Source organism: Semicossyphus pulcher, unplaced genomic scaffold (assembly GCF_022749685.1).
Source record: "Semicossyphus pulcher isolate SPU_LCO1_2020_fin unplaced genomic scaffold, fSemPul1.0.p SCAF_21, whole genome shotgun sequence".
Classification (NCBI taxonomy): domain Eukaryota; kingdom Metazoa; phylum Chordata; class Actinopteri; order Labriformes; family Labridae; genus Semicossyphus; species Semicossyphus pulcher.
The window spans coordinates 21,415,333-21,441,831 of NW_027211695.1; the positions used below are offsets into that span (position 1 = coordinate 21,415,333).

The 26,499-nt window shown below is 39.2% G+C and overlaps 1 protein-coding gene and 2 long non-coding RNA genes across 3 annotated transcripts in view; all 3 read right to left on the reverse strand.

Annotated features, from left to right (window-relative positions):
• The window catches only part of LOC138600476 (homeobox protein 2-like), a 149,195-nt gene extending 148,114 nt beyond the window's left edge, over positions 1–1,081 (reverse strand). Inside the window, exons 1-2 of the mRNA XM_069671895.1 lie at positions 1,075–1,081; positions 581–596 (exon numbers count right to left, since the gene is read on the reverse strand). Of these exons, the coding sequence (XP_069527996.1) occupies positions 581–596; positions 1,075–1,081 (23 nt within the window). The remainder of the gene's footprint in view (positions 1–580; positions 597–1,074) is intronic.
• A 9,422-nt stretch (positions 1,082–10,503) lies between these two features.
• LOC138600977 (uncharacterized) lies at positions 10,504–11,717 on the reverse strand. Its single transcript, XR_011308774.1, has 3 exons — positions 11,675–11,717; positions 11,433–11,581; positions 10,504–11,341 (listed from the first exon to the last, which is right to left on the reverse strand). It is a non-coding gene; the product is annotated as an uncharacterized lncRNA (long non-coding RNA).
• A 3,699-nt stretch (positions 11,718–15,416) lies between these two features.
• Positions 15,417–20,675, reverse strand: LOC138600976 (uncharacterized). The gene is made up of 6 exons (XR_011308773.1): positions 20,622–20,675; positions 19,505–19,936; positions 18,391–18,819; positions 17,274–17,705; positions 16,160–16,588; positions 15,417–15,474 (listed from the first exon to the last, which is right to left on the reverse strand). It is a non-coding gene; the product is annotated as an uncharacterized lncRNA (long non-coding RNA).
• Positions 20,676–26,499: the final 5,824 nt, after the last annotated feature.

Consider the following 26,499-nt stretch of genomic DNA (forward strand, 5'->3'; position numbering starts at 1 on the left):
CAAAAATATAATATAATACGTATTTCATCGTTTTCCTGAGGATCGTGCCCTACGAGAACTTTGGCTTGTTGCAGTTGGGTTGAGCATACGTACCAAGGCGATGAGGGTAAAAAAACTTCACGTTTGCAGTGCGCACTTCACCGAAGAAGATTATGTCCCTCCACGCCCAGGACAGAAGAAAATGCATGTCTTGAAGAGCACGGCGGTGCCCACATCCCAGGTAAGAGGACCTAGGTAATACTAACGTGTGTCTGTGCATGTGTAGAAGTATAAACATATTTGTATATGTGTATAAACAAGTTACATTCTATCTTATAATATTCCGTACAATCATTGTTTTAAAAGGTATGCACTTCTGTTGTGATGGATGCAACTGAAGCACAGGCCATAGATATTCCCAACCCTGAATAATTGGAGCATATGTTTTCTGGAGCCCCACATTTAACCCCTAAGAAATCAGGAGGAGTCCAAGATGAATGTCATCGGTCCTCTTCCTCAGCTGAGTCTTTCTTGAAGTTTATTCTCACCAGCCCTGCACAAGCAGTTCAAAGAAAAAAAGTAATCAGCATCTGGAGTGTACCTTGCCTTTTTCCCACCTGGACACAGTCACAGCCACAGGTAAGGTGATAGTTAGAGTTTACTGTGAAATTTGTCAATATATACAGCTGATGGTGACATATTCTTTATTAGGTAAAATTCTGAAGATAGGGCCCAGTGAATGTATCAACCACAGACATATTGCACATGATGCTCAAAATCGAATTGTTACTTGCTAGGTGTGTGAGTAAGTTGCACATCTAGTCACTTCAATCATTATTCCTTTTGTATGTATTTATTTACAGTCAGAGATCCAAAGCGGAGCAGCTGCATCTCAGACACTGGACACTAGCATGAGTTCCATTGAAGCACCATGTGAAAAAGATGACAGCTCATTTCTTCGTGAAGAAAGCAGTTCATCTAGTTCCACAACATCATCCTCAGATGTAAGCATTGCTGCAGGAGAACATAGCACAGAGTGGTCTGGAAGGAAGGATTGTATACAAGTCAGCCCTGATGGAACTGTTTGCAACTTGCCATACATGTGGGCATGTAATTGATGACAAAAAAGTAACCAAAAATGGATCCATGATAAAAATAGAATGGACTTGCATCAATGGGCATGGTGGAGCATGGAAATCTTGTCCTGATGTCCGTGGAATGCCTGAGAACAACCTGGTGTCTTCAGCGGGACACCAGAGAATGAAATAGCAGAGTGGGCTGATCTTCTCAACTTCCAAAGAACACCAGTTATTATTCACTGCAGACAGCCTATCTTATACCTGTTGTTCATGAAGCCTACACTGAAATGCAGGAGGAAATTCTGTCAAATCTCCAGGAAATAACGCGTGCAGGGGGACGTATTGATGTTGGCGGTGATGCTAGGTTGGTATTGAAGTTATAGAGCATGCATGTACTAAGTTGTACTCATTTATTTTACAATGAGGGCTGGGAATTTTTTTTCACAAAACATTATTCCTTGCACTTGGGTTCTACTGAACTAATATTGAAACTCAACTGATGAAGTGTTTTTTTTAAACAATGTCGAGTGGTAGCCGCCCTTGAATTGTGACCTTGTGAATCAAAATCAATTCAGGTAATAAGTACCAATATATACAGCCCTACAATTTACTGCTTCTTTTAAATCTACAGATCCGATTCCCCAGGTTACAGTACACTTCCTACAGCTTTTTAGATGACTCAACAAAGAAGATAATCATGTCTGATTTGATTCAGGTAAAATTTCATATTATTTTATAGTGTGATTTAGTACATGTATGTAACTGTGGGCATATTGATGTGCATAAACACTGTCATATGAACATTGTTATATGTTGTGGCAAGGTGTTGCTTTTATGGGTCACTGAATGTATTTGTTTATCACTGTAAAAAAAAAAAATGAAGGTATCTGAGACCACAAGTTCACCGGTGATGGAGTCTGTTGGTTTCCAGGGGGGGGTTGGATCGTCTGCTGGACTCTGGAGTTAGTGTTGATGTTGTCACCACAGACCGCCATCCATCAATAAGAAAGATCATGAGGGAGTCCTACCCAGCCCCCAGACATCAGTTTGATCCTTGGCATGTGGCTAAAGGTAATTTTGTGTGTACCTTTGTATAATTTGTGCATAACACAATTTAATGGTTATTTAAAATTGACTATTGTATGGGCTATTCTACTGGGTTTGCTTGACCCTTCTCATCTTTTGACATTATTTAGGTGTGAAGAAGAAGGCAACTGCAGCAGCCAGGAATTAGGAAAACCAGGAATTGCAGCCATGGATCAAGTCTTTGGGAAATCACTTCTGGTGGTCTTGCAGCTCTTGTGGTGGTGATGAAATGGTGATGCTTTTTATATTTCTTCTTCTTTTTCTGGTCATATAAACCTTGTCAAACTTGAAAGCATAAACACTCAAATTAGCCCAGGTTTATTTCCTGTTGCTGGATTTGCTTGGACCCAATCTATTCTTTTGCTATACAACTCCATTAAAAAAAGGTCCATAGAAATAACTGGTTCTATGGGTATTCATAGTATTCAATTGCAGGAATCTTGGTCCTAAAAGGGTCATGGTAATCACATTGCAGGTGATTATCAAGAAATGACAACCGTGGTATTATACCATATTGCAAATCAAAATATGTCATGATAACACTTTGAATTAGTAGCCACTTACATTGAGAAATTTGCTAACCACAATCTTAAAAAAATTGTCTAACAAAAGGAATTGAGACACCGCTGGACCTCTATCATGTATCATGTTTGTGGCATCCACCGATGGGAAGAGGATGGACATGAGTACAAGTGCTACCATGACAAGCTCGACGATGAACAACAGAGGAGGAAGAAATGGCTGGAGAAGGGCAGTGCTGCCTACAACGCTGTCAAGGCTGTTCTTGATAAAAAATCTCTTGAGGGACTTGAGTCAAACGACTTTATTCAAGCACACTGGTAAGTTGGAATAAGCTTATGAATATTATGTGCACCGTGCCTGACGTATTTATTCCCAAAACGATGAGCTCTCCCAGTGACATCAAGACTAAGAAGCTAACAGCTGGAATCATTTCCAAACATTCCAATGCTTCAATCAGAGAAGGACATGTCAGAGAAATGTCACATACACTGCAGGAGAAAACACAGATTATGTTGCCTGGTCTTTGAGCCAACAATTGATTAGCAAATGTACTGTATAAAAATAAAAGATTTTGGAGGCTTTGAAATGTTATGTGTGAGGCTGTTATAGAAATGTGCATGACAAATGTCTAAATGAAATCTGTTGTTTCAGGGAACTTGAGGTTTTCCACAGCGCTATGCTGAAGTATGCTGAGAAGAGGAGGCACTTCAAATACACCACCATGCAGGCACAAATGCAACTGAGTGTTATTGACCACAACCACAATGTTGGCCGTCAGCAGGATACTACTCAGGCTGGTAAGCATGAAAGATGAAGCAAAAAAGTTAGCTTATTTGTATGGGTTTTTTTTGTATAATGGACTTGGATTACATCTAGTCAGTTATCAGTTGTACTAACTTCCAACTGATCTTTCTTTCCCTGGGGGAATAAAAATGACCATGTGTTTTACTCAATGCAATCAAGTCAATGGGTGGCAAGGAAGCTCTATGTGCCAACCTCTCAGAGTTTCAGGAAAGTATTGGTGCAGCGTGTCATCCAAAGGTGACTTGACAAGAACATCAAGCTTGGAGATAAGCAGTTCCACATCCACCCTCCTGTCAACATACCGGCCAATCTAGCTCCAACTCCAAAGCCGGACAAGGATGATCTGGTGGCACAACATGCAACACGATTTCGAGGCAAATAGGGACCTGTTTGAGACTTTTTAGTCCACAGAAAGTTACAGGTTTGGTCCCCCATGTCCACCCAACATAAAGGCGTCAGTGTTTGAGGTGTGGTCGCTAAATCTTTACTTCCTGTCCTATAACCCTTAGGCCCAAACCAAAGTTTTGCTGCTCTCTTCTATCATTAGTCTCAATTCAGTTGTCGTTTGTGAATAACAAATTGCCCATTTGAATGCTGCTTATTTATATATGTTTATACATATAGAAATTTTATATATGTATATATTTGTTTTTTAATAATTGTGTTCTTTTGTACAAAAGCAGTGTGCACTATAGTTATATAGTTATGGGAGAGTGTTTGAAACTCAGAGATGTAAAAAGTTATATTCTTTATTTTCAGGGCTGAATGTACAAACTTTCCTGAAAGGAAAAATAGGAGGTATGAATACTGTCTGAAGCTTGAAAGTTGAAAAACTGTTAACTGTTGTTTACAATTGCAACGTCTGCAATTTTATTTACAAACATTTTTTTGTCCAACCATTAGTCTTCCAGGCTTACATTTGGTTCACAATGCCTGAAAATTATTTTGAACAATTGAAAATAAGTAATGCACAAGGGATATTAACACCTCTGTGTTTGGGTTTATGTTTAGTTGCCATTGCACTGCATGTCATTGACCAGTCAGCCCAGAGGTTGCGTTAGTATTTCTCGCTGTCGGTTATTTTGATGGACAGGGTCTTAAAAATTCCGTCATAGTGTGGATTTATGTCATTTTAATTAATTTATTCTAATAATAACGAGTTTCGACCAATTTAATAGCATTTAATTTAAAAACAACTTGATCACAAATAATAACATTTAATATGAATGAAAATCGTACAGATTATGCATTTATAAGGGCATGGAGAGGAAAGATGAACAGACACTGACCCTGTGGTCACTTTTCATGTCAGCACCACACTAAGCATATTTTTCTTTTTTCCCATAGTGACAGCAAAACACACTAAAACACTGTGGCCAAGTGATAGCAAGTAATAATAGCAAGTGATCTTGGCCACATTAGCGCCCATGGGTGTGTTGATCTTAAAATTAGGTGTGGTCAGACAAACTTGTGGTGTGTTGCTATCTGCAGGATGCAGAAAGCGAATGCGTCATAGACCAACAAGAACCAGTGCATTCGCAGACACCCATGAAATTAAGTTGTTTATGGGACAGTGGACTGTGAGACGGCAAGCTTCTGTTTCTCTTGTCTCCTTAAATCATGACTCGACCTCTGAAGGCGTGCTGTGGCATCTGGCAACAAGGCATCAGCAGCAGATCCTTTAGTTCCTGTAAGTTGCGAGGTGGGGCCTCCATGGATCAGACCTCCAATGTTTGTCCAGCACATCCCACAGATGCTTGACTGGATTGAGATCCGGGGAATTTTGAGGCCGAGTCAACACCTTGAACTCATCGTTGTGTTCTTCAAACCATTCCTGAACCATGTCTGCAGTGTGGCAGTTCATATTATCCTGCTGAAAGAGGCCACTGCCATTCGGGAATACTGTTTCAATGAAGGGGTGTACTTGGTCTGTAACAATGTTAGGTAAGGTGGTACTTGCAAAATTAACACCCACAAGAACGGTAGGACCTAAAGTTTCCCAGCAGAAAATTGCCCAAAGCATCACACTGCCTCCGCCGGCTTGTGTTCTTCCCATAGGTCATCCTGGTGCCATGTCTTTCCCAGGTAAGAGACGCACACGCACCCGGCCATCCACATGATGTAAAAGAAAACGTGATTCATCAGACCAGGCCACCTTCTTCCATCGCTCTGTGGTCCAGTTCTGATGCTCACGTGCCCACTTTCAGCAGACGACAGGGATCAGCATGGCAACAAACTGTGATGCTCTGTGTGTTCTGACACCTTTCTATCACAACCAGCGTTAACTTTTTCAGCAATTTGTTCAGTAACTCTTTTGTTGGATCGGACCACACAGGCCAGCCTTTGATGAGCATCCATGAGCCTTGGTTGCCCTGACACTGTTGTTGGTTCACCAGTTTTTCTTCCTTGGACCACTTTTGGTACGGACATCTGCTGACCCGGAACACCCCCAAAGCAGCTGCAGTTTTAGAAATGCTCTGACCGTAACCCTGATCTAGCCATCAAAATTTGGCCTTCATCAGTCACTCACATCCTTACACATGCCCATTTTTCCTGCTTCCAACACATGAACTTTGAGTACAAAATGTTCACCTGATGCCTAACATATCCCATCCACTGACAGGTACCATTGTAACGAGATAATCAATGTTATTCACTAGATCTGTCAGTGGTCATAATGTTATGGCTGATCGGTATATTTTAACTTGCTATATTTAACATTAGTAGATTGACTAATGTTGTGAATGAAGTAATATCACATGAGAGGGAATGATGAACATCAAAACCTCAAGTGTGATATTGCTTTTATACAACAGTTCTAGAAGCAGCATATAGTACTAAACAGTAATAAGCAACAATTTATTATCAGCTTTTGGTTTATTTAATCATTCTTTTGGCTCCGCCAACACAGCTAGTTCCGCAAGTTGACTGGAACTTGACGGTTGCATAGCAACACAAACTTTTTGCGCCGTTGCTACTTGCTAGTACTTGCTGTGTGTGTCTGCACGTAATCGCAGATTAGCTATTTTGTACATTTATCTGTAGGTTTCCATTTATTCATTCAACCTTTATTTTAATCTTAAGGAATCAATATGAACAAATAGAATAAAAAAAATAAAATGGCAACAATACAAGTAAAAACAATTACACACAAAACTTAGTTTATGGTGCAACTATTAAAATAAGAGTGTATTGACATTAACTTTGACGGCATTTGTGATTTAAAGGGGCCAGCTTGAACAGACAGTACATTGCTCCACCGTTTCTTGCTCTCCACAGATGGTCTTCAGTAACTCAGTAGCGAGCTTTCTGACCTGAGCGACAAATAGTTTATTTGTTTTCGGGTTTTATTTTATGTTCTTTATTTATAGCACCTTTAAAAACAGAAGTTTACAAAGTGCATTGACAACCAAGCAGAGCAAAGCAGAAAACAAGCAAATCAAAAAACCAGGAAATTAAAAAACAAGCAAAGCACAAAACCAGCAGATCACAAAACAAGCAAGGCACAAAACCCAACAGGCAACAGGAGAACCCACAGAACATGGCCGGACACGAGACCAATGGGACAAAGCAGGAAGAAGTACAAACAATAAATAGAAATAAAATAACTAAATGAGATCAAAGAGAGGAAATAAAGTTATAAAAGAAATAAAAGCTTTAAAAGCAATTTAAAAAAGATAAAAACCAGCAAAGGCAATAAAAACTATAAAATACTTAAAAGCAATATAAGCAATAAAAGAACTAAAAGCAATATAAGCAATACAATTGATTAGAGCAATAAAAACAATAGAAGCACAGAGAGGAATCAAAAGCAATAAAAAAGAAAAAGTAAAAATAAAGTGAAATAAAAATTGTAAAACATTAATAATAGCCAATACGAAGACGACATCACATAAAAGCAAGTCTATAAAAGTGAGTTTTAAGAAGAGATTTAAAAGATGTCACTGATTTTGCACTGATTTTTGAAAGGCACGATCCCCTTTTGTTTTAAGCCTCGACTTTGGAACGACCAGAAGGCCCCCACCTGAGGATCTAAGGCTGCGGGCTGGCTCATATGGTGTTAACAACTCTGTAATGTAACTTGGAGCCAGACCCATACATGCTTTAAAAGTGTTCAGTAAGATCTTAAAATCAATTCTAAAGGTGACAGGAAGCCAATGTAGTGAGGCAAGGATTGGGGTGATGTGATGTCATCTGTTTAAACCAGTAACAAGCCTAGCCGCTGCATTCTGGACTAGTTGGAGGTGAGAGAGAGATTTCTGGTTGATTCCAGAGAGGATGGAGTTACAATAGTCTAAGCTGGAAAAGATGCATGGATTATTTTTTCAAGGTCTGGTTGGGTAATTATAGCTTTAGTTTTTGAGATGGTGTGTAACTGGTGTAAGCACTGTATTTTATGACCCTGGCTGTACTTTGTGTGTATTTACTTCTCCAAAACTATTGTTTTTTTATTTACATGCCAAAGTATGTACTACTATAAAACATGGGGTATGATAGACTGTGCATCTTCCCTTTGAGATGTGGATAATTTTCATACGGTGAGAATTACGGTCATACTGTGCATAGTTGTTGTAGACTAATGATATACTAGTTTTACCTTTCAAAGTTTGCAATTGACCTCATTACTGTTTATTTTTTTGACGAGTTCCAAACCGAATTCTTCAGAAGTCTGCATTTTTCTCCAGTTTCCGATCCACACCACTTTACCGGCACCAGGCACCAGGTGCTTCCTTCTTCTTTTGTTATTCATTGGCGGTTAGCAAATAGCTTTCAGATGCACTACAGCCACTGTCTGGAAGTAGTATCACATTACAACAAGACGCCAGTTGGAAAAAAATATATTTTTAAAATGAGATTATAGTCGCTTGAACTTTAAGATTTTTAAATAAATGTATGACTTTTCGAATATTCGAAATTCATGACCAGTCCTTAGTTGCTACATCGGTATCAGAAGTGGAATTCCTAGCACAAGGTGGAGCCTTTGCTTAACAATGGCAACCAGGAGAGAATTAGAGGAAGAGCTATGGGGAATGGAGGACTTCATACAGAGGCTCCGGGAGAGACTGCCTCGCAACACCATGCTTGCCTCAAAAGAGCAAATTTGCACAACTCCTGGTACACCTGACATGGGACTGCTGCCACCAGATGGAGCTAATGTGACGCGGCTTCTTCAGCCACGACAGATGGAGGGAGCCTGTCGGCAGCCTTTAGATCTTCTGCGAGTGGAGGCCAGCGAAGCCCTGAGGACATCCAAAGAGCTGCACCTCTATGCCCTGCACCATTGGAGATATTACCTCAAAACCCACCAAGGGCTGCATTTATGCTGCCATGATACGCTGGCATGGTACTACCAGAACCCTATCTTGCCCTGGTCAGACTGGCAGTCCTGCAAAAAAGAATAGTGGGGTTAGGGCACTTTGGGGTGAGCAAGAATCTGAACACACTATGCCAGTGCTTCTACTACTTTTCAGGGCCGCATTGGGGGTCCGGAGGAGTTGCACAGTGACCAGGGTCGGAATTTCGAGGCACATGGGGACGGCAGATGTGGGCATATGACCCTTGCTGCCAAGGACAGACTTTCAAGTATATAAATAAAGGGTTGACTCAGTAGAAAAGCTGCTTCCTGTTTCTCTTCCGAGCAAGTTGCTTCAATATATTTATTAACATTAAGCAATTCACCTATGCCGAATCACTGCCATCTTCCTCACCTCAAGTCCTGCATTCGACAGTTTCTGTATGGCTCTCAGTCTGTGGTTGGTGTAAGATGTGTGTGTTCCTGGGTAACATCTGTGACTGCTGGTTTACTCCCAGGGTAGTGGTGGTATACCAGAAGCTGTCTGCAGTAGCTCTTACCCTCTTGGGCTACAGATACAGGGCTTTTTCTCCAGGCGGAATTTTGCTGAGGTATTTTACAGAGATGCTAGGGGTTTCAATGCTCTTCAAACACAGCACCCCTCCAATTTTCTGTCTTTCCAATGGGACTTCATGATTTTTTTTGTTTGTTCTCTAAATGTCATTGTGAAATGTTTTAATACATTCTCGTCAAGTTTTAGAATGAGTGGATCAGGTTTGAGATCCCAATTACCCATTTTCCCTCTGTATCCAAAGTGCAACTGAATATAATACCAGACCTTGTAGAGTCAAACAAAAAAAATGGTAAAATGTTTTTTTGTTTCTCCCTGCCCTTCTAATCTCTTTTACAAAACCTTTGAAAACCTTGTTAACTGAAATCAATTCAGGGTCCTGTAATTAAATCCATGAGTGGTTAGCCGGAGGCTTGTTGATGTAACGATTTAAGCCTGCCGAAGCCAAGGTAGCCTCTGCTTTAAGATTATTTTCAGTTCAGTCTTTTTCATGGAAGGAAAGTCAATGCTCATATTTTTCAGGCTTAACCAGATCTAAATGCAATTCAAAGCCCATGTTGTCTGCCTCACAGTGTTCTACGCCAGTTTGCCTGGAGTTTTGCACATAAGCATCTCTTAATGACACGTCATAATTTAATTTAAATGCTGCTTTAGGAAACATTTCCATCTTTGCGGTGCGGAGTTTATTACAATCTTTGCAAAAACTCTTTGCTGTACCATTAGTAATGTCATGGAAATAAATGGTAATTATAATACCAGCAGCGGAGTAATACACAACTTAAAATTCTGAGTGATGTTGTTCTCTATATCAGCGCTCATGGAATGCATCTTGCAACAAATTGCTTGCTCACAACTAACAATTGTATACCAGTCTTTATAGAATGAGCTCTGTTATGCAGGCTGCATGTTGTGTATTTTTTAGTTTGTCTATGTTAGGACTTTTCTCTACAAAGTTTTTAATCCTTTTAAGCACTTTTTTTGTTTGAAGATGGCCCTCCTGCTTTTGTACTTGTCCATTCTGTTCATGCCACTGCTCTATAAAATAATATAACAATATTGATGTCTTCTGATATGAGTGAATGCTCTATTTTGGTGTTGCTGGATGTAAGCTTTGAGCTAATCAGTTTGTTTACTATGCTATGATGGTAGTTTAAAATGATGAGACAAGGTTTACATATTTAATGCCTTTAATAGAAACAAATTTCATCCAAATTCCTCAGTTAATGTGTCATTTATCAACCAGCGACGATTTTTCTGAACCAAAACCAAAACAATTACCTTAAAAAAATTACCAGAATACACATATGAATGAAAAAAAAATAGACATAAAGTACAGAGAATATATAATTTGCTAGAACTTATGATTACAGTGTGATAAAGAGTGAAACAATCTTCAACATAAATCTGAACGAGTTAGAGTCAGAGTAAAGAGCAGACTAGACCAGAGCTATTTAAATCCAATTAAGGGTTTTATATCTGTCAACTTTATTGACTGTCCTGTCCAATTACTCAAGGATCTTCATATATTTTACCAGACATTTGTTTTGATATATGCTTGCCACTTACAATTCTAAATTTAAACAGAATTGGAAATCCTAAAAACGACTAAAGTACATGCTATGATTCAAATTTTTTTATACATACTGAAAATATTTTATATGGACAACATGTTACTGTCTCCTCTTAATGTCAATAAATTCAACAATACATTTATTTTAGAGGGCAACGTGCTTGCAGTTGGCAACATCATGAATAATTCTATCCTTTTCAACCATCCTCGTTCATTTGGCAGGACAACCCAAGTTCAAATTTAATATCTGTTTTACCCAAGTCATATAGCAACAGGAAAAAAGTCCTTTTAATCCTAGGGATAGCATTTACTTTCTGGTTATGTTTCACAGGGATATCAACAGAGATTCTATAGCTGGTTTGACAGTAGCCATGTCAGCAGCACAAAGAAGGATGCAGTGATGAGACTGATTTTGTGGCTCACTCCACCTGAAACTGCTGTAAATAAGGAAAAAGTAAATAGGATGCTGCTTGAACATATAACAATATATATGTGTGTGTGTTTTTGATGAGGTTTGTTATAACTTACGTATGCCATCCACAGTTATTGAGCTGGTGTCAATGTTGAAGGCCGTAATATTTGAAGCTGCTCCAGTCAACACATCTGCAATCTGAGTACCATTGGGAACAAATGTGTTTGCAAATAATAGGTCCATTTTGTGGACGATCGATCCATTACTGAATGAGAAATGCAGAAAAAGTATTTTAATTTTTTTTTGACAAATTTATAGAAAACATCCTGCCATTTTATCGACAAAACAATCAAATTACCTGAATGATATCACATTCAAGAATCTGAATGAAGAGAATCCTTTCTGGAAGAAAGGTTCAAGCTGCGGGAATACAAGGAAACAAACAAAGTAAATTTTTTTGGTACTCTTATAGAGTGCTTTCCTTCTTTTCAACTATTCATTAAGTATTTTATGACCTACACATTTCTTATTTATGCTCTCAATGCTCGAGATGAACAGATGGCTCCTAAATTTTCTTAGCTTGTTATTCATGATAAAATTTAGCAAAAGGATTTTTTGATGGTATGGAGAACAGAGAGTGGGACAAGCAGCTGCTGTGTCCTCTGGGGCAGCCACCACTCCGAAAGGGACACACTCAAACTTTGATGCAAAAGCCTAAATTATTAATAAATTCTATAATAATTTATGCTTTTTTTGATTTTTATGTTATCACAGATTAAGTTGTTAAGGGTAAGACTTACGTTCGCCTTGATCATTGCAGCTCGATTTATAAATGCTGGCGATGACTGATTCAGCAAGTCATTTGAAAATGTCTCTGTGGATCTGAAAGTCAACCTCCGTTTTATGAGTTGTACAGTAGTTGTAGGAACGGCTGTTACGGAGGTCATCGCTGCATCAGTTGAAGTTGGGGCTGCAGTAGTTGTACTTGATGTTGTATTTGGACTTCCTGTTAAAACAATAAAAATATATTACTGCTTTCTGGGGCTCAGTCAGAAACATTATTTACCTTTTTGTCTCTGTCAAGCACCCACTTAGACTAATTTCATAATTTGGATAAAACCAAATGTGAGAACACCTTCTCTTTACAATGGAAGTTAGTCATATACTTTATGTGAATAGCTGTTTTGAGTTATAGAAAACCACAAAAGATTTGTAGATGTACATCATAGTTAATTTTTATAAGATTATTTGATAAAGGGTGGCATCTTCTTCCACCTAATTATTATTCAAAATGGTTTAATCATGAAAACATTCAGTGGGATATGGGTGACTATAATTAGAATTATATAGAAAATGAAAACAATTTAAATAATTATAGTTAAATGAACTTCATATAACTACTAATTTCATATGCCATTAAGAATACCAGGAAAAATAGTTGTGAATGGTTGTAATTAACACACATCCTTTTGCGCACCCACATACACATTCACACAACCACAGATGAATAGGTTTCACTGTTATAAATGATAAAGAAAAATTATAAAAAAATGTATGAATTTTTACTTACGAATGATTGCAATGGTGTTTGTATCAATGGTGACATTGAAGGTGTTGTTGGGGTTATTTAAACCTTGTTTTAGGGTTTCTATGACTTCATCATCCTGAGGGATTTGATCTTGTGAAGCTGAACTGTTGAACTCCAGTTTGATCTCTGCTGCAGTGTTCTCCATTCGCGTTAATGCTATACCTTGACTACATAGAGAGAATACAAACCTTAATTAAATGATAATTCTACCTTTCTTAATGTATTTATCCATGATTTTTGTACTCTGAAAGTTATTGTTAAATATAAATATAGTAAATATATTCTGAGCAATGCATGGAGTATTACCTGAATCGAATTACAATGGTGCGAATGAAAATAATACCATATCTTGCTCTGTAGATGAAATCACACTGTGAAAGTGAAAAACAAAATAGAATAAAATTAGTCAAATAAAACAAGCCCCTAAATAAAGTATAACAGAAATATAAATATACTTAAAATGCAATCAAGTAATAAGCACAAAATTTTACAAACCAGTGTTACAACTTTGGTTTCAAGTGTTTTGTATTGTACACTGTTGGGATTATTGAGTTCTTCCACAAAAGGTTCTCCCAAGTTAGCTGCAAGAACAACAACTGGTGGAGGAGCTGTGGTAACTGCACTGCCGGATCCACCAGGGTTAGCTGTTACTTCAGATGTTACTGATCCTTCTGTTATAGTCAAAGAACCATCTGTATTGGACCCTCCTGTTGTGGCTGAACCAGCAGTTGTTATTAGCCCACGAGTTGTAGGTAGTCCATTGGTAGTTGTTGACCCACTGGTTGTTGTGAGCCCTCCAGTTACAATATTGGACTTTGTTGACCCACTGGGAGTCACAGATGCTTCAGTTGTCCTTGGTCCATGACGTGTAGTTGAAACGCCAGCTATTGTTGGTCCACCACTTGTTTTTGACCCTCTGATTGTTGTTGCCCCATTGGTTATTGTTGACCCTACAGATGTTATGATACAGAATATAAGGTACAAATATAAATAAGTTACATTGTGTAATGGATATTGGACAAATAAATAAAATGTTGACTCACAAATTGGACTGGGAATCAAAACTTTCTTTCAAATTAGAACAGAATCAATCATTCAAAACACCAGGTACTCAAAAATATTTAATTTCGGCTCTGCTTCTCTCTTCCCAAACCTGATAAACCATAAATTATTGAGAACAAAAGTTATATATCTTCAAGGAAGTGCTTAGCTTCCTGACACGACCTGTCTATGTGACAGTGTCATACTTTAGCCCAACATGTCAATTTTTTTATGAGGTACCATGCAAGGCTAATGTACTTTTCCAGTAGTAAACTTTTCCAGAAAATAAAGACCAAAGTGGTATGTATGTTTGAAGCAGCTTAGCTACAAGTCAGGTTGCACAAAAGAAGCTAAGAGTCTATCTAAAAGGCTGTACAGTATTGATGTCTTGCAGTCCTTGTGACCAGTGTGTCATCAGCCAACAGCAATAGCACTTCATTACCACTTCTGGTAGAGCAAGGTACGGCTAGGTGTGACACAACGTTCTCATCTTCAATAAAAGGAATGACCAAAAGACGAAAGTATAGAGTGTCACGTAGAGCTGAAGGCATTCTTTCTGCTTAATGGTTGTAGGTAGTGAGGGGTTGTGTACATAATGCACTTAAGGTCTGGCATTGTGCACTTATTGCTTTTAATTAGCAGCTGATTGACTTTTAAATCTTTGGACACGACTTGTACGATTTTTGTCAGCAGATCTCCAGTAATTATTCACAAATACAAATTTAGAGGTTTGGTAAATATCAACACCAGTTTTATCCCAACAAAAATGTCAGTTTCGTAACTATGTCAGTTAACACTAATTTACATGGTTAAAGACACTTTGCATGCCCGATAAGGCTCAGAGAGGAGTTGTGGGTTTCCTTCCTGATGATTTAATAATCCTTTACAAAAAAATGCATCTGAATATTTGATGCATTTGTTTAATAAACAAAGAATCTAAACAGTGAATCCATAAGAACTGGAATCCATATGTAGAACCAAAATTGGAATCTTAACTGATGAAATTCAAACAATACCCAACCCTACTTACAATTACTTCAACAGAGTCTGGATCATTGGTTAAGTTGAAGGTATTTTTAAAAGTAATAAAGCCCTTATTAAGGTGTGCATGGTAAAGGAACTTGTTGACCCACCAGGTACTGCAGTTGTTTTTTGCTCAGGACTTGTAGTTGAACCTCCAGCTGTTGTTAATCCATTACTGGTTGTTGATCCACTGATTGTTGTTGCCCTATGTGTTATTGTTGACCCACCAGGGCTAGCTGTTACTTCAGATGTGACTGATCCATCAGTTGTAGTCAAAGAACCATCTGTATTGGACCCTCCTGTTGTGGCTGAACCAGCAGTTGTTATTGACCCATGAGTTGTAGGGAGTCCATTGGTACTTGTTGACCCACTGGTTGGTGTGAGCCCTCCAGTTACAATATTGGAATTTGTTGACCCACGACGCGTAGTTGAACTGCCAGCTACTGTTATTCCACCACTTGTTTTGGGCCCACCAATTGTCGTTGCCTCATTAGATATTGCTGGTCCTACAGGTGTTACAGATACACAAATATCATGTAAAAAATATTTAGGTTAACCACAGTCAAAACTGAAGAATGTCACGTAGAGCTGAAGGCATTCTTTCTGCTTATTGGTTGCAGGTAGTGAGGGGTTGTGTAGATAATGCACTTAAGGTCTGGCATTGTGCCCTTATTGCTTTAAATTAACAGCTGATTGACTTGTAAATCGTTGGACATGACTTGTATGATTTTTGTCAGCAGATCTCCAGTAATTATTCACAAATACAACTTAAGCGGTTTGGTAAATATCAACACCAGTTTTCTCCCAACAAAAATGACAGTTTCGTAACTATGTCAGTTAACACTAATTTACATGGTTAGAGACATTTTGCATGCCCGATAAGGCTCAGAGAGGAGTTGTAGGTTTCCTTCCTGACGATTTCATGATGCTTTACAAAAAAAATACAACATTTCTATCAGAATAATTGACGCATTTGTTTAACAAACAAAGAATCTAAACAGTGAATCCTTGAGAACTGGAATCCATAAATAGAACCAAAATTGTCATCTGCACTGATAATATTCAAACAATACCCAACCCTTCTTACAATTACTTCAACAGAGTCTGGATCATTGGTTAAGTTGAAGGTATTTTTAAAATTAATAAAAGCCCTTATTAAGGTGTGCATGTTAAAGGAACTGGTTGACCCACCAGGTACTGCAGTTGTTTTTTGCCCAGGACTTGTAGTTGAACCTCCAGCTGTTGTTAATCCATTACTGGTTGTTGATCCACTGATTGTTGTTGCCCTACGTGTTATTGTTGACCCACCAGGGCTAGCTGTTACTTCAGATGTAACTGATCCATCAGTTGTAGTCAAAGAACCATCTGTATTGGACCCTCCTGTTGTGCCTGAACCAGCAGTTGTTATTGACCCACGAGTGGTAGGTAGTCCATTGGTACTTGCTGACCCACTGGTTGTGAGCCCTCCAGTTGCAATATTGGAATTTGTTGACCCACTGGGGGCCACAGATGCTTCAGTTGTCGTTGGCTCACGACCTGTAGTTGAACTCCCAGCTACTGTTATTCCACCACTTGTTTTGGGCCCAGCAATTGTCGTTGCCTCATTAGATATTGCTGGTCCTACAGGTGTTACAGATACACAAATATCATGTAAAAAATATTTAGGTTAACCACAGTCAAAACTGAAGAATGTCACGTAGAGCTGAAGGCATTCTTTCTGCTTATTGGTTGCAGGTAGTGAGGGGTTGTGTAGATAATGCACTTAAGGTCTGGCATTGTGCCCTTATTGCTTTAAATTAACAGCTGATTGACTTGTAAATCGTTGGACATGACTTGTATGATTTTTGTCAGCAGATCTCCAGTAATTATTCACAAATACAACTTAAGTGGTTTGGTAAATATCAACACCAGTTTTCTCCCAACAAAAATGACAGTTTCGTAACTATGTCAGTTAACACTAATATACATGGTTAAAGACATTTTGCATGCCCGATAAGGCTCAGAGAGGAGTTGTAGGTTTCCTTCCTGACGATTTCATGATGCTTTACAAAAAAAATACAACATTTCTATCAGAATAATTGACGCATTTGTTTAACAAACAAAGAATCTAAACAGTGAATCCTTGAGAACTGGAATCCATAAGTAGAACCAAAATTGTCATCTGCACTGATAATATTCAAACAATACCCAACCCTTCTTACAATTACTTCAACAGAGTCTGGATCATTGGTTAAGTTGAAGGTATTTTTAAAATTGATAAAAGCCCTTATTAAGGTGTGCATGTTAAAGGAACTGGTTGACCCACCAGGTACTGCAGTTGTTTTTTGCCCAGGACTTGTAGTTGAACCTCCAGCTGTTGTTAATCCATTCCTGGTTGTTGATCCACTGATTGTTGTTGCCCTATGTGTTATTGTTGACCCACCAGGGCTAGCTGTTACTTCAGATGTAACTGATCCATCAGTTGTAGTCAAAGAACCATCTGTATTGGACCCTCCTATTGTGCCTGAACCAGCAGTTGTTATTGACCCACGAGTGGTAGGTAGTCCATTGGTACTTGCTGACCCACTGGTTGTTGTGAGCCCTCCAGTTGCAATATTGGAATTTGTTGACCCACTGGGGGCCACAGATGCTTCAGTTGTCGTTGGCTCACGACCTGTAGTTGAACTCCCAGCTACTGTTATTCCACCACTTGTTTTGGGCCCACCAATTGTCGTTGCCTCATTAGATATTGCTGGTCCTACAGGTGTTACAGATACACAAATATACGGTAAAAAATATTAAAGTTGACCACATTAAAAACTGAAGAGTGTCACGTAGAGCTTAAGGCATTCTTTCTGCCTATTGGTTGCAGGTAGTGAGGGGTTGTGTACATAATGCAATTAAGGTCTGGCATTGTGCCCTTCTTGCTTTTAATTAGCAGCTGATTGACTTTTAAATCTTTGGACATGACTTGTATGATTTTTGTCAGCAGATCTCCAGTAATTATTCACAAATACAACTTAAGTGGTTTGGTAAATATCAACACCAGTTTTCTCCCAACAAAAATGACAGTTTCGTAACTATGTCAGTTAACACTAATTTACATGGTTAGAGACATTTTGCATGCCCGATAAGGCTCAGAGAGGAGTTGTAGGTTTCCTTCCTGACGATTTCATGATGCTTTACAAAAAAAATACAACATTTCTATCAGAATAATTGACGCATTTGTTTAACAAACAAAGAATCTAAACAGTGAATCCTTGAGAACTGGAATCCATAAATAGAACCAAAATTGTCATCTGCACTGATAATATTCAAACAATACCCAACCCTTCTTACAATTACTTCAACAGAGTCTGGATCATTGGTTAAGTTGAAGGTATTTTTAAAATTAATAAAAGCCCTTATTAAGGTGTGCATGTTAAAGGAACTGGTTGACCCACCAGGTACTGCAGTTGTTTTTTGCCCAGGACTTGTAGTTGAACCTCCAGCTGTTGTTAATCCATTACTGGTTGTTGATCCACTGATTGTTGTTGCCCTACGTGTTATTGTTGACCCACCAGGGCTAGCTGTTACTTCAGATGTAACTGATCCATCAGTTGTAGTCAAAGAACCATCTGTATTGGACCCTCCTGTTGTGCCTGAACCAGCAGTTGTTATTGACCCACGAGTGGTAGGTAGTCCATTGGTACTTGCTGACCCACTGGTTGTGAGCCCTCCAGTTGCAATATTGGAATTTGTTGACCCACTGGGGGCCACAGATGCTTCAGTTGTCGTTGGCTCACGACCTGTAGTTGAACTCCCAGCTACTGTTATTCCACCACTTGTTTTGGGCCCAGCAATTGTCGTTGCCTCATTAGATATTGCTGGTCCTACAGGTGTTACAGATACACAAATATACGGTAAAAAATATTAAAGTTGACCACATTAAAAACTGAAGAGTGTCACGTAGAGCTTAAGGCATTCTTTCTGCCTATTGGTTGCAGGTAGTGAGGGGTTGTGTACATAATGCAATTAAGGTCTGGCATTGTGCCCTTATTGCTTTAAATTAACAGCTGATTGACTTGTAAATCGTTGGACATGACTTGTATGATTTTTGTCAGCAGATCTCCAGTAATTATTCACAAATACAACTTAAGCGGTTTGGTAAATATCAACACCAGTTTTCTCCCAACAAAAATGACAGTTTCGTAACTATGTCAGTTAACACTAATATACATGGTTAAAGACATTTTGCATGCCCGATAAGGCTCAGAGAGGAGTTGTAGGTTTCCTTCCTGACGATTTCATGATGCTTTACAAAAAAAATACAACATTTCTATCAGAATAATTGACGCATTTGTTTAACAAACAAAGAATCTAAACAGTGAATCCTTGAGAACTGGAATCCATAAGTAGAACCAAAATTGTCATCTGCACTGATAATATTCAAACAATACCCAACCCTTCTTACAATTACTTCAACAGAGTCTGGATCATTGGTTAAGTTGAAGGTATTTTTAAAATTGATAAAAGCCCTTATTAAGGTGTGCATGTTAAAGGAACTGGTTGACCCACCAGGTACTGCAGTTGTTTTTTGCCCAGGACTTGTAGTTGAACCTCCAGCTGTTGTTAATCCATTCCTGGTTGTTGATCCACTGATTGTTGTTGCCCTATGTGTTATTGTTGACCCACCAGGGCTAGCTGTTACTTCAGATGTAACTGATCCATCAGTTGTAGTCAAAGAACCATCTGTATTGGACCCTCCTATTGTGCCTGAACCAGCAGTTGTTATTGACCCACGAGTGGTAGGTAGTCCATTGGTACTTGCTGACCCACTGGTTGTTGTGAGCCCTCCAGTTGCAATATTGGAATTTGTTGACCCACTGGGGGCCACAGATGCTTCAGTTGTCGTTGGCTCACGACCTGTAGTTGAACTCCCAGCTACTGTTATTCCACCACTTGTTTTGGGCCCACCAATTGTCGTTGCCTCATTAGATATTGCTGGTCCTACAGGTGTTACAGATACACAAATATACGGTAAAAAATATTAAAGTTGACCACATTAAAAACTGAAGAGTGTCACGTAGAGCTTAAGGCATTCTTTCTGCCTATTGGTTGCAGGTAGTGAGGGGTTGTGTACATAATGCAATTAAGGTCTGGCATTGTGCCCTTCTTGCTTTTAATTAGCAGCTGATTGACTTTTAAATCTTTGGACATGACTTGTATGATTTTTGTCAGCAGATCTCCAGTAATTATTCACAAATACAACTTAAGTGGTTTGGTAAATATCAACACCAGTTTTCTCCCAACAAAAATGACAGTTTCGTAACTATGTCAGTTAACACTAATTTACATGGTTAGAGACATTTTGCATGCCCGATGAGGCTCAGAGAGGAGTTGTAGGTTTCCTTCCTGACGATTTCATGATGCTTTACAAAAAAAATACAACATTTCTATCAGAATAATTGACGCATTTGTTTAACAAACAAAGAATCTAAACAGTGAATCCTTGAGAACTGGAATCCATAAATAGAACCAAAATTGTCATCTGCACTGATAATATTCAAACAATACCCAACCCTTCTTACAATTACTTCAACAGAGTCTGGATCATTGGTTATGTTGAAGGTATTTTTAAAATTAATAAAAGCCCTTATTAAGGTGTGCATGTTAAAGGAACTGGTTGACCCACCAGGTACTGCAGTTGTTTTTTGCCCAGGACTTGTAGTTGAACCTCCAGCTGTTGTTAATCCATTACTGGTTGTTGATCCACTGATTGTTGTTGCCCTATGTGTTATTGTTGACCCACCAGGGCTAGCTGTTACTTCAGATGTAACTGATCCATCAGTTGTAGTCAAAGAACCATCTGTATTGGACCCTCCTGTTGTGCCTGAACCAGCAGTTGTTATTGACCCACGAGTGGTAGGTAGTCCATTGGTACTTGCTGACCCACTGGTTGTTGTGAGCCCTCCAGTTGCAATATTGGAATTTGTTGACCCACTGGGGGCCACAGATGCTTCAGTTGTCGTTGGCTCACGACCTGTAGTTGAACTCCCAGCTACTGTTATTCCACCACTTGTTTTGGGCCCAGCAATTGTCGTTGCCTCATTAGATATTGCTGGTCCTACAGGTGTTACAGATACACAAATATACGGTAAAAAATATTAAAGTTGACCACATTAAAAACTGAAGACTGTCACGTAGAGCTTAAGGCATTCTTTCTGCCTATTGGTTGCAGGTAGTGAGGGGTTGTGTACATAATGCAATTAAGGTCTGGCATTGTGCCCTTCTTGCTTTTAATTAGCAGCTGATTGACTTTTAAATCTTTGGACATGACTTGTATGATTTTTGTCAGCAGATCTCCAGTAATTATTCACAAATACAACTTAAGCGGTTTGGTAAATATCAACACCAGTTTTCTCCCAAAAAAAAGTCAGTTTCGTAACTATGTCAGTTAACACTAATATACATGGTTAAAGACATTTTGCATGCCCGATAAGGCTCAGAGAGGAGTTGTAGGTTTCCTTCCTGACGATTTCATAATGCTTTACAAAAAAAATACAACATTTCTATCAGAATAATTGACGCATTTGTTTAACAAACAAAGAATCTAAACAGTGAATCCTTGAGAACTGGAATCCATAAATAGAACCAAAATTGTCATCTGCACTGATAATATTCAAACAATACCCAACCCTTCTTACAATTACTTCAACAGAGTCTGGATCATTGGTTAAGTTGAAGGTATTTTTAAAATTAATAAAAGCCCTTATTAAGGTGTGCATGTTAAAGGAACTGGTTGACCCACCAGGTACTGCAGTTGTTTTTTGCCCAGGACTTGTAGTTGAACCTCCAGCTGTTGTTAATCCATTACTGGTTGTTGATCCACTGATTGTTGTTGCCCTATGTGTTATTGTTGACCCACCAGGGCTAGCTGTTACTTCAGATGTAACTGATCCATCAGTTGTAGTCAAAGAACCATCTGTATTGGACCCTCCTGTTGTGCCTGAACCAGCAGTTGTTATTGACCCACGAGTGGTAGGTAGTCCATTGGTACTTGCTGACCCACTGGTTGTTGTGAGCCCTCCAGTTGCAATATTGGAATTTGTTGACCCACTGGGGGCCACAGATGCTTCAGTTGTCGTTGGCTCACGACCTGTAGTTGAACTCCCAGCTACTGTTATTCCACCACTTGTTTTGGGCCCAGCAATTGTCGTTGCCTCATTAGATATTGCTGGTCCTACAGGTGTTACAGATACACAAATATACGGTAAAAAATATTAAAGTTGACCACATTAAAAACTGAAGACTGTCACGTAGAGCTTAAGGCATTCTTTCTGCCTATTGGTTGCAGGTAGTGAGGGGTTGTGTACATAATGCAATTAAGGTCTGGCATTGTGCCCTTCTTGCTTTTAATTAGCAGCTGATTGACTTTTAAATCTTTGGACATGACTTGTATGATTTTTGTCAGCAGATCTCCAGTAATTATTCACAAATACAACTTAAGCGGTTTGGTAAATATCAACACCAGTTTTCTCCCAAAAAAAAGTCAGTTTCGTAACTATGTCAGTTAACACTAATATACATGGTTAAAGACATTTTGCATGCCCGATAAGGCTCAGAGAGGAGTTGTAGGTTTCCTTCCTGACGATTTCATAATGCTTTACAAAAAAAATACAACATTTCTATCAGAATAATTGACGCATTTGTTTAACAAACAAAGAATCTAAACAGTGAATCCTTGAGAACTGGAATCCATAAATAGAACCAAAATTGTCATCTGCACTGATAATATTCAAACAATACCCAACCCTTCTTACAATTACTTCAACAGAGTCTGGATCATTGGTTAAGTTGAAGGTATTTTTAAAAGTAATAAAAGCCCTTATTAAGGTGTGCATGTTAAAGGAACTGGTTGACTCACCAGGTACTGCAGTTGTTTTTTGCCCAGGACTTGTAGTTGAACCTCCAGCTGTTGTTAATCCATTACTGGTTGTTGATCCACTGATTGTTGTTGCCCTATGTATTATTGTTGACCCACCAGGGCTAGCTGTTACTTCAGATGTAACTGATCCATCAGTTGTAGTCAAAGAACCATCTGTATTGGACCCTCCTGTTGTGCCTGAACCAGCAGTTGTTACTGACCCACGAGTGGTAGGTAGTCCATTGGTACTTGCTGATCCACTGGTTGTTGTGAGCCCTCCAGTTACAATATTGGAATTTGTTGACCCACGACGTGTAGTTGAACTCCCAGCTACTGTTATTCCACCGCTTGTTTTGGGCCCACCAATTGTCGTTGCCTCATTAGATATTGCTGGTCCTACAGGTGTTAGAGATACACAAATATAAGGTAAAAAATATTAAAGTTGACCACATTAAAAACTGAAGAGTGTTACGTAGCGCTTAAGGCATTCTTTCTGCTCATTGAATGCAGGAAGTGAGGGGGTTGTGTACAGAATTTACTTGACTTATTGCATTGTGCCCTTATTGCTCCTCGGATTAACTTTTTTTTAACTTTGAACATGACTTTGATTATGTTTTTAGCAGGTCTTCAATAATAAATCCTTAGAACAAGCAGTTTGAAACATTTTTATCTACAAATTGTTCAACCACTTCTGCTTTCGACTGTGTTGTCGTGGAATATAAGCTAATCATTTGTTAGGTTGACGGTATTTTTGGACTTAACATAGGCACTTATTAAGGTGTGCATGGTAAAGGAACTGGTTGACCCACCAGGTGCTTCAGTTGTTTTTTGCCCAGGACTTGTAGTTGAACCGTCAGCTGTTGTTAATCCATTACTGGTTGTTGATCCACTGATTGTTGTTGCCCTATGTGTTATTGTTGACCCACCAGGGCTAGCTGTTACTTCAGATGTAACTGATCCATCAGTTGTAGTCAAAGAACCATCTGTATTGGACCCTCCTGTTGTGCCTGAACCAGCAGTTGTTATTGACCCACGAGTGGTAGGTAGTCCATTGGTACTTGCTGACCCACTGGTTGTTGTGAGCCCTCCAGTTGCAATATTGGAATTTGTTGACCCACTGGGTGTCACAGGTGCTTTAGTTGTCGTTAGCTCACGAACTGTAGTTGAACTGCCATCTACTGTTATTCCACCACTTGTTTTTGACCCACTGATTGTTGTTGCACCATTTGTTATTGTTGACCCTACAAGTGTGCAAAGCACAAATATAAGATAAAATATCAATGTTGACCACAGTGAAAACTGGAGAGTGTCACATAGAGATAAATACATTATTTTTACTTATTGGTTGCAGGTAGTGAGGGGTTGTGTACAGAATGCACTTGACTTCTAACATTGTGCCCTTATTGCTGCTCAGATTACCTTTTTTTTTGTTTGAACATGATCAGTGATGGATGACAAAAGGTAAATGTTAGTAGGTGCACTGCCCAGAATTTGTGCCACCTGGAGGAAAAAGTAGATTCATATTTGAAATGTCTACTTACCAATTGCTCGGATGGAGTTGGCATCAATAGTGAGGTTGAAGGTGTTGCTGCTGTTTTCCACAGCACTTGTTAAGACTTCTACGACATCCTCAGCCTTTGGGATTTGGTCGAGTGTTGCCGTGCTGTTGAACACCAGCTCCACCTCTGCTATGACATTCCCCGAATCTGACTCCCTATTTGAAAACACACATCGTAATCAATTGAGCCCGTTTTAGAAATGCACAGTTTCTTACCTTTTTCAATATACATTCATTTCTTAGTGACTCTGAAGTATTTAAAAGTGCCAGATTATTGCACGAAATGTGGTTTTCTAGTTGCGAGTTGATGAAGTGTATGTCTGAGACTTTCAAGCCCGTAAAGGTTACCCAAATTCGACGACTTCTGTGCCGGTAAAAAGACGTCCAAACCTCTGGGCAAAGATGAAGTCGCACTGTGAGCAAGAAAGAAAAATGACAAACTTTCAGCTCGAAAATATTACAGTGGCTTACAAATGAAATGGATAAAATGACAAGATTACGCAGGACAGCGTCAATTGTTGTAAATGACTTTAAGTTGTACGCACTGCTGTTACAACTCGTGTTTCAAGTTCTTTGAATTCTGTGCTGCTGCGATCGTTGAACTCTTCCTGGAATGGTTCTTCCAAGGTTACTTCAAGAACCACAACTGATGCGGGGACTGCAGGCACTACAGTTGTCGTCGGTTCACCAGTTGTTGTTGACTCTACTGCCGTGGTTAATGTGCGATGGATGACAAAAGGTAAATGTTAGTAGGTGCACTGCCCAGAATTTGTGCCAACTGGAGGAAAAAGTAGATTCATATTTGAAATATCTACTTACCAATTGCTCGGATGGAGTTGGCATCAATAGTGAGGTTGAAGGTGTTGCTGCTGTTTTCCACAGCACTTGTTAAGACTTCTACGACATCCTCAGCCTTTGGGATTTGGTCGAGTGTTGCCGTGCTGTTGAACACCAGCTCCACCTCTGCTATGACATTCCCCGAATCTGACTCCCTATTTGAAAACACACATCGTAATCAATTGAGCCCGTTTTAGAAATGCACGGGTTCTTACCTTTTTCATTATACATTCATTTCTTAGTGACTCTGAAGTATTTAAAAGTGCCAGATTATTGCACGAAATGTGGTTTTCTAGTTGCGAGTTGATGAAGTGTATGTCTGAGACTTTCAAGGCCGTAAAGGTTACCCAAATTCGACGACTTCTGTGCCGGTAAAAAGACGTCCAAACCTCTGGGCAAAGATGAAGTCGCACTGTGAGCAAGAAACAAAAATGACAAACTTTCAGCTCGAAAATATTACAGTGGCTTACAAATGAAATGGATAAAATGACAAGATTACGCAGGACAGCGTCAATTGTTGTAAATGACTTTAAGTTGTACGCACTGCTGTTACAACTCGTGTTTCAAGTTCTTTGAATTCTGTGCTGCTGCGATCGTTGAACTCTTCCTGGAATGGTTCTTCCAAGGTTACTTCAAGAACCACAACTGATGCGGGGACTGCAGGCACTACAGTTGTCGTCGGTTCACCAGTTGTTGTTGACTCTACTGCCGTGGTTAATGTGCGATGGATGACAAAAGGTAAATGTTAGTAGGTGCACTGCCCAGAATTTGTGCCAACTGGAGGAAAAAGTAGATTCATATTTGAAATATCTACTTACCAATTGCTCGGATGGAGTTGGCATCAATAGTGAGGTTGAAGGTGTTGCTGCTGTTTTCCACAGCACTTGTTAAGACTTCTACGACATCCTCAGCCTTTGGGATTTGGTCGAGTGTTGCCGTGCTGTTGAACACCAGCTCCACCTCTGCTATGACATTCCCCGAATCTGACTCCCTATTTGAAAACACACATCGTAATCAATTGAGCCCGTTTTAGAAATGCACGGGTTCTTACCTTTTTCAATATACATTCATTTCTTAGTGACTCTGAAGTATTTAAAAGTGCCAGATTATTGCACGAAATGTGGTTTTCTAGTTGCGAGTTGATGAAGTGTATGTCTGAGACTTTCAAGGCCGTAAAGGTTACCCAAATTCGACGACTTCTGTGCCGGTAAAAAGACGTCCAAACCTCTGGGCAAAGATGAAGTCGCACTG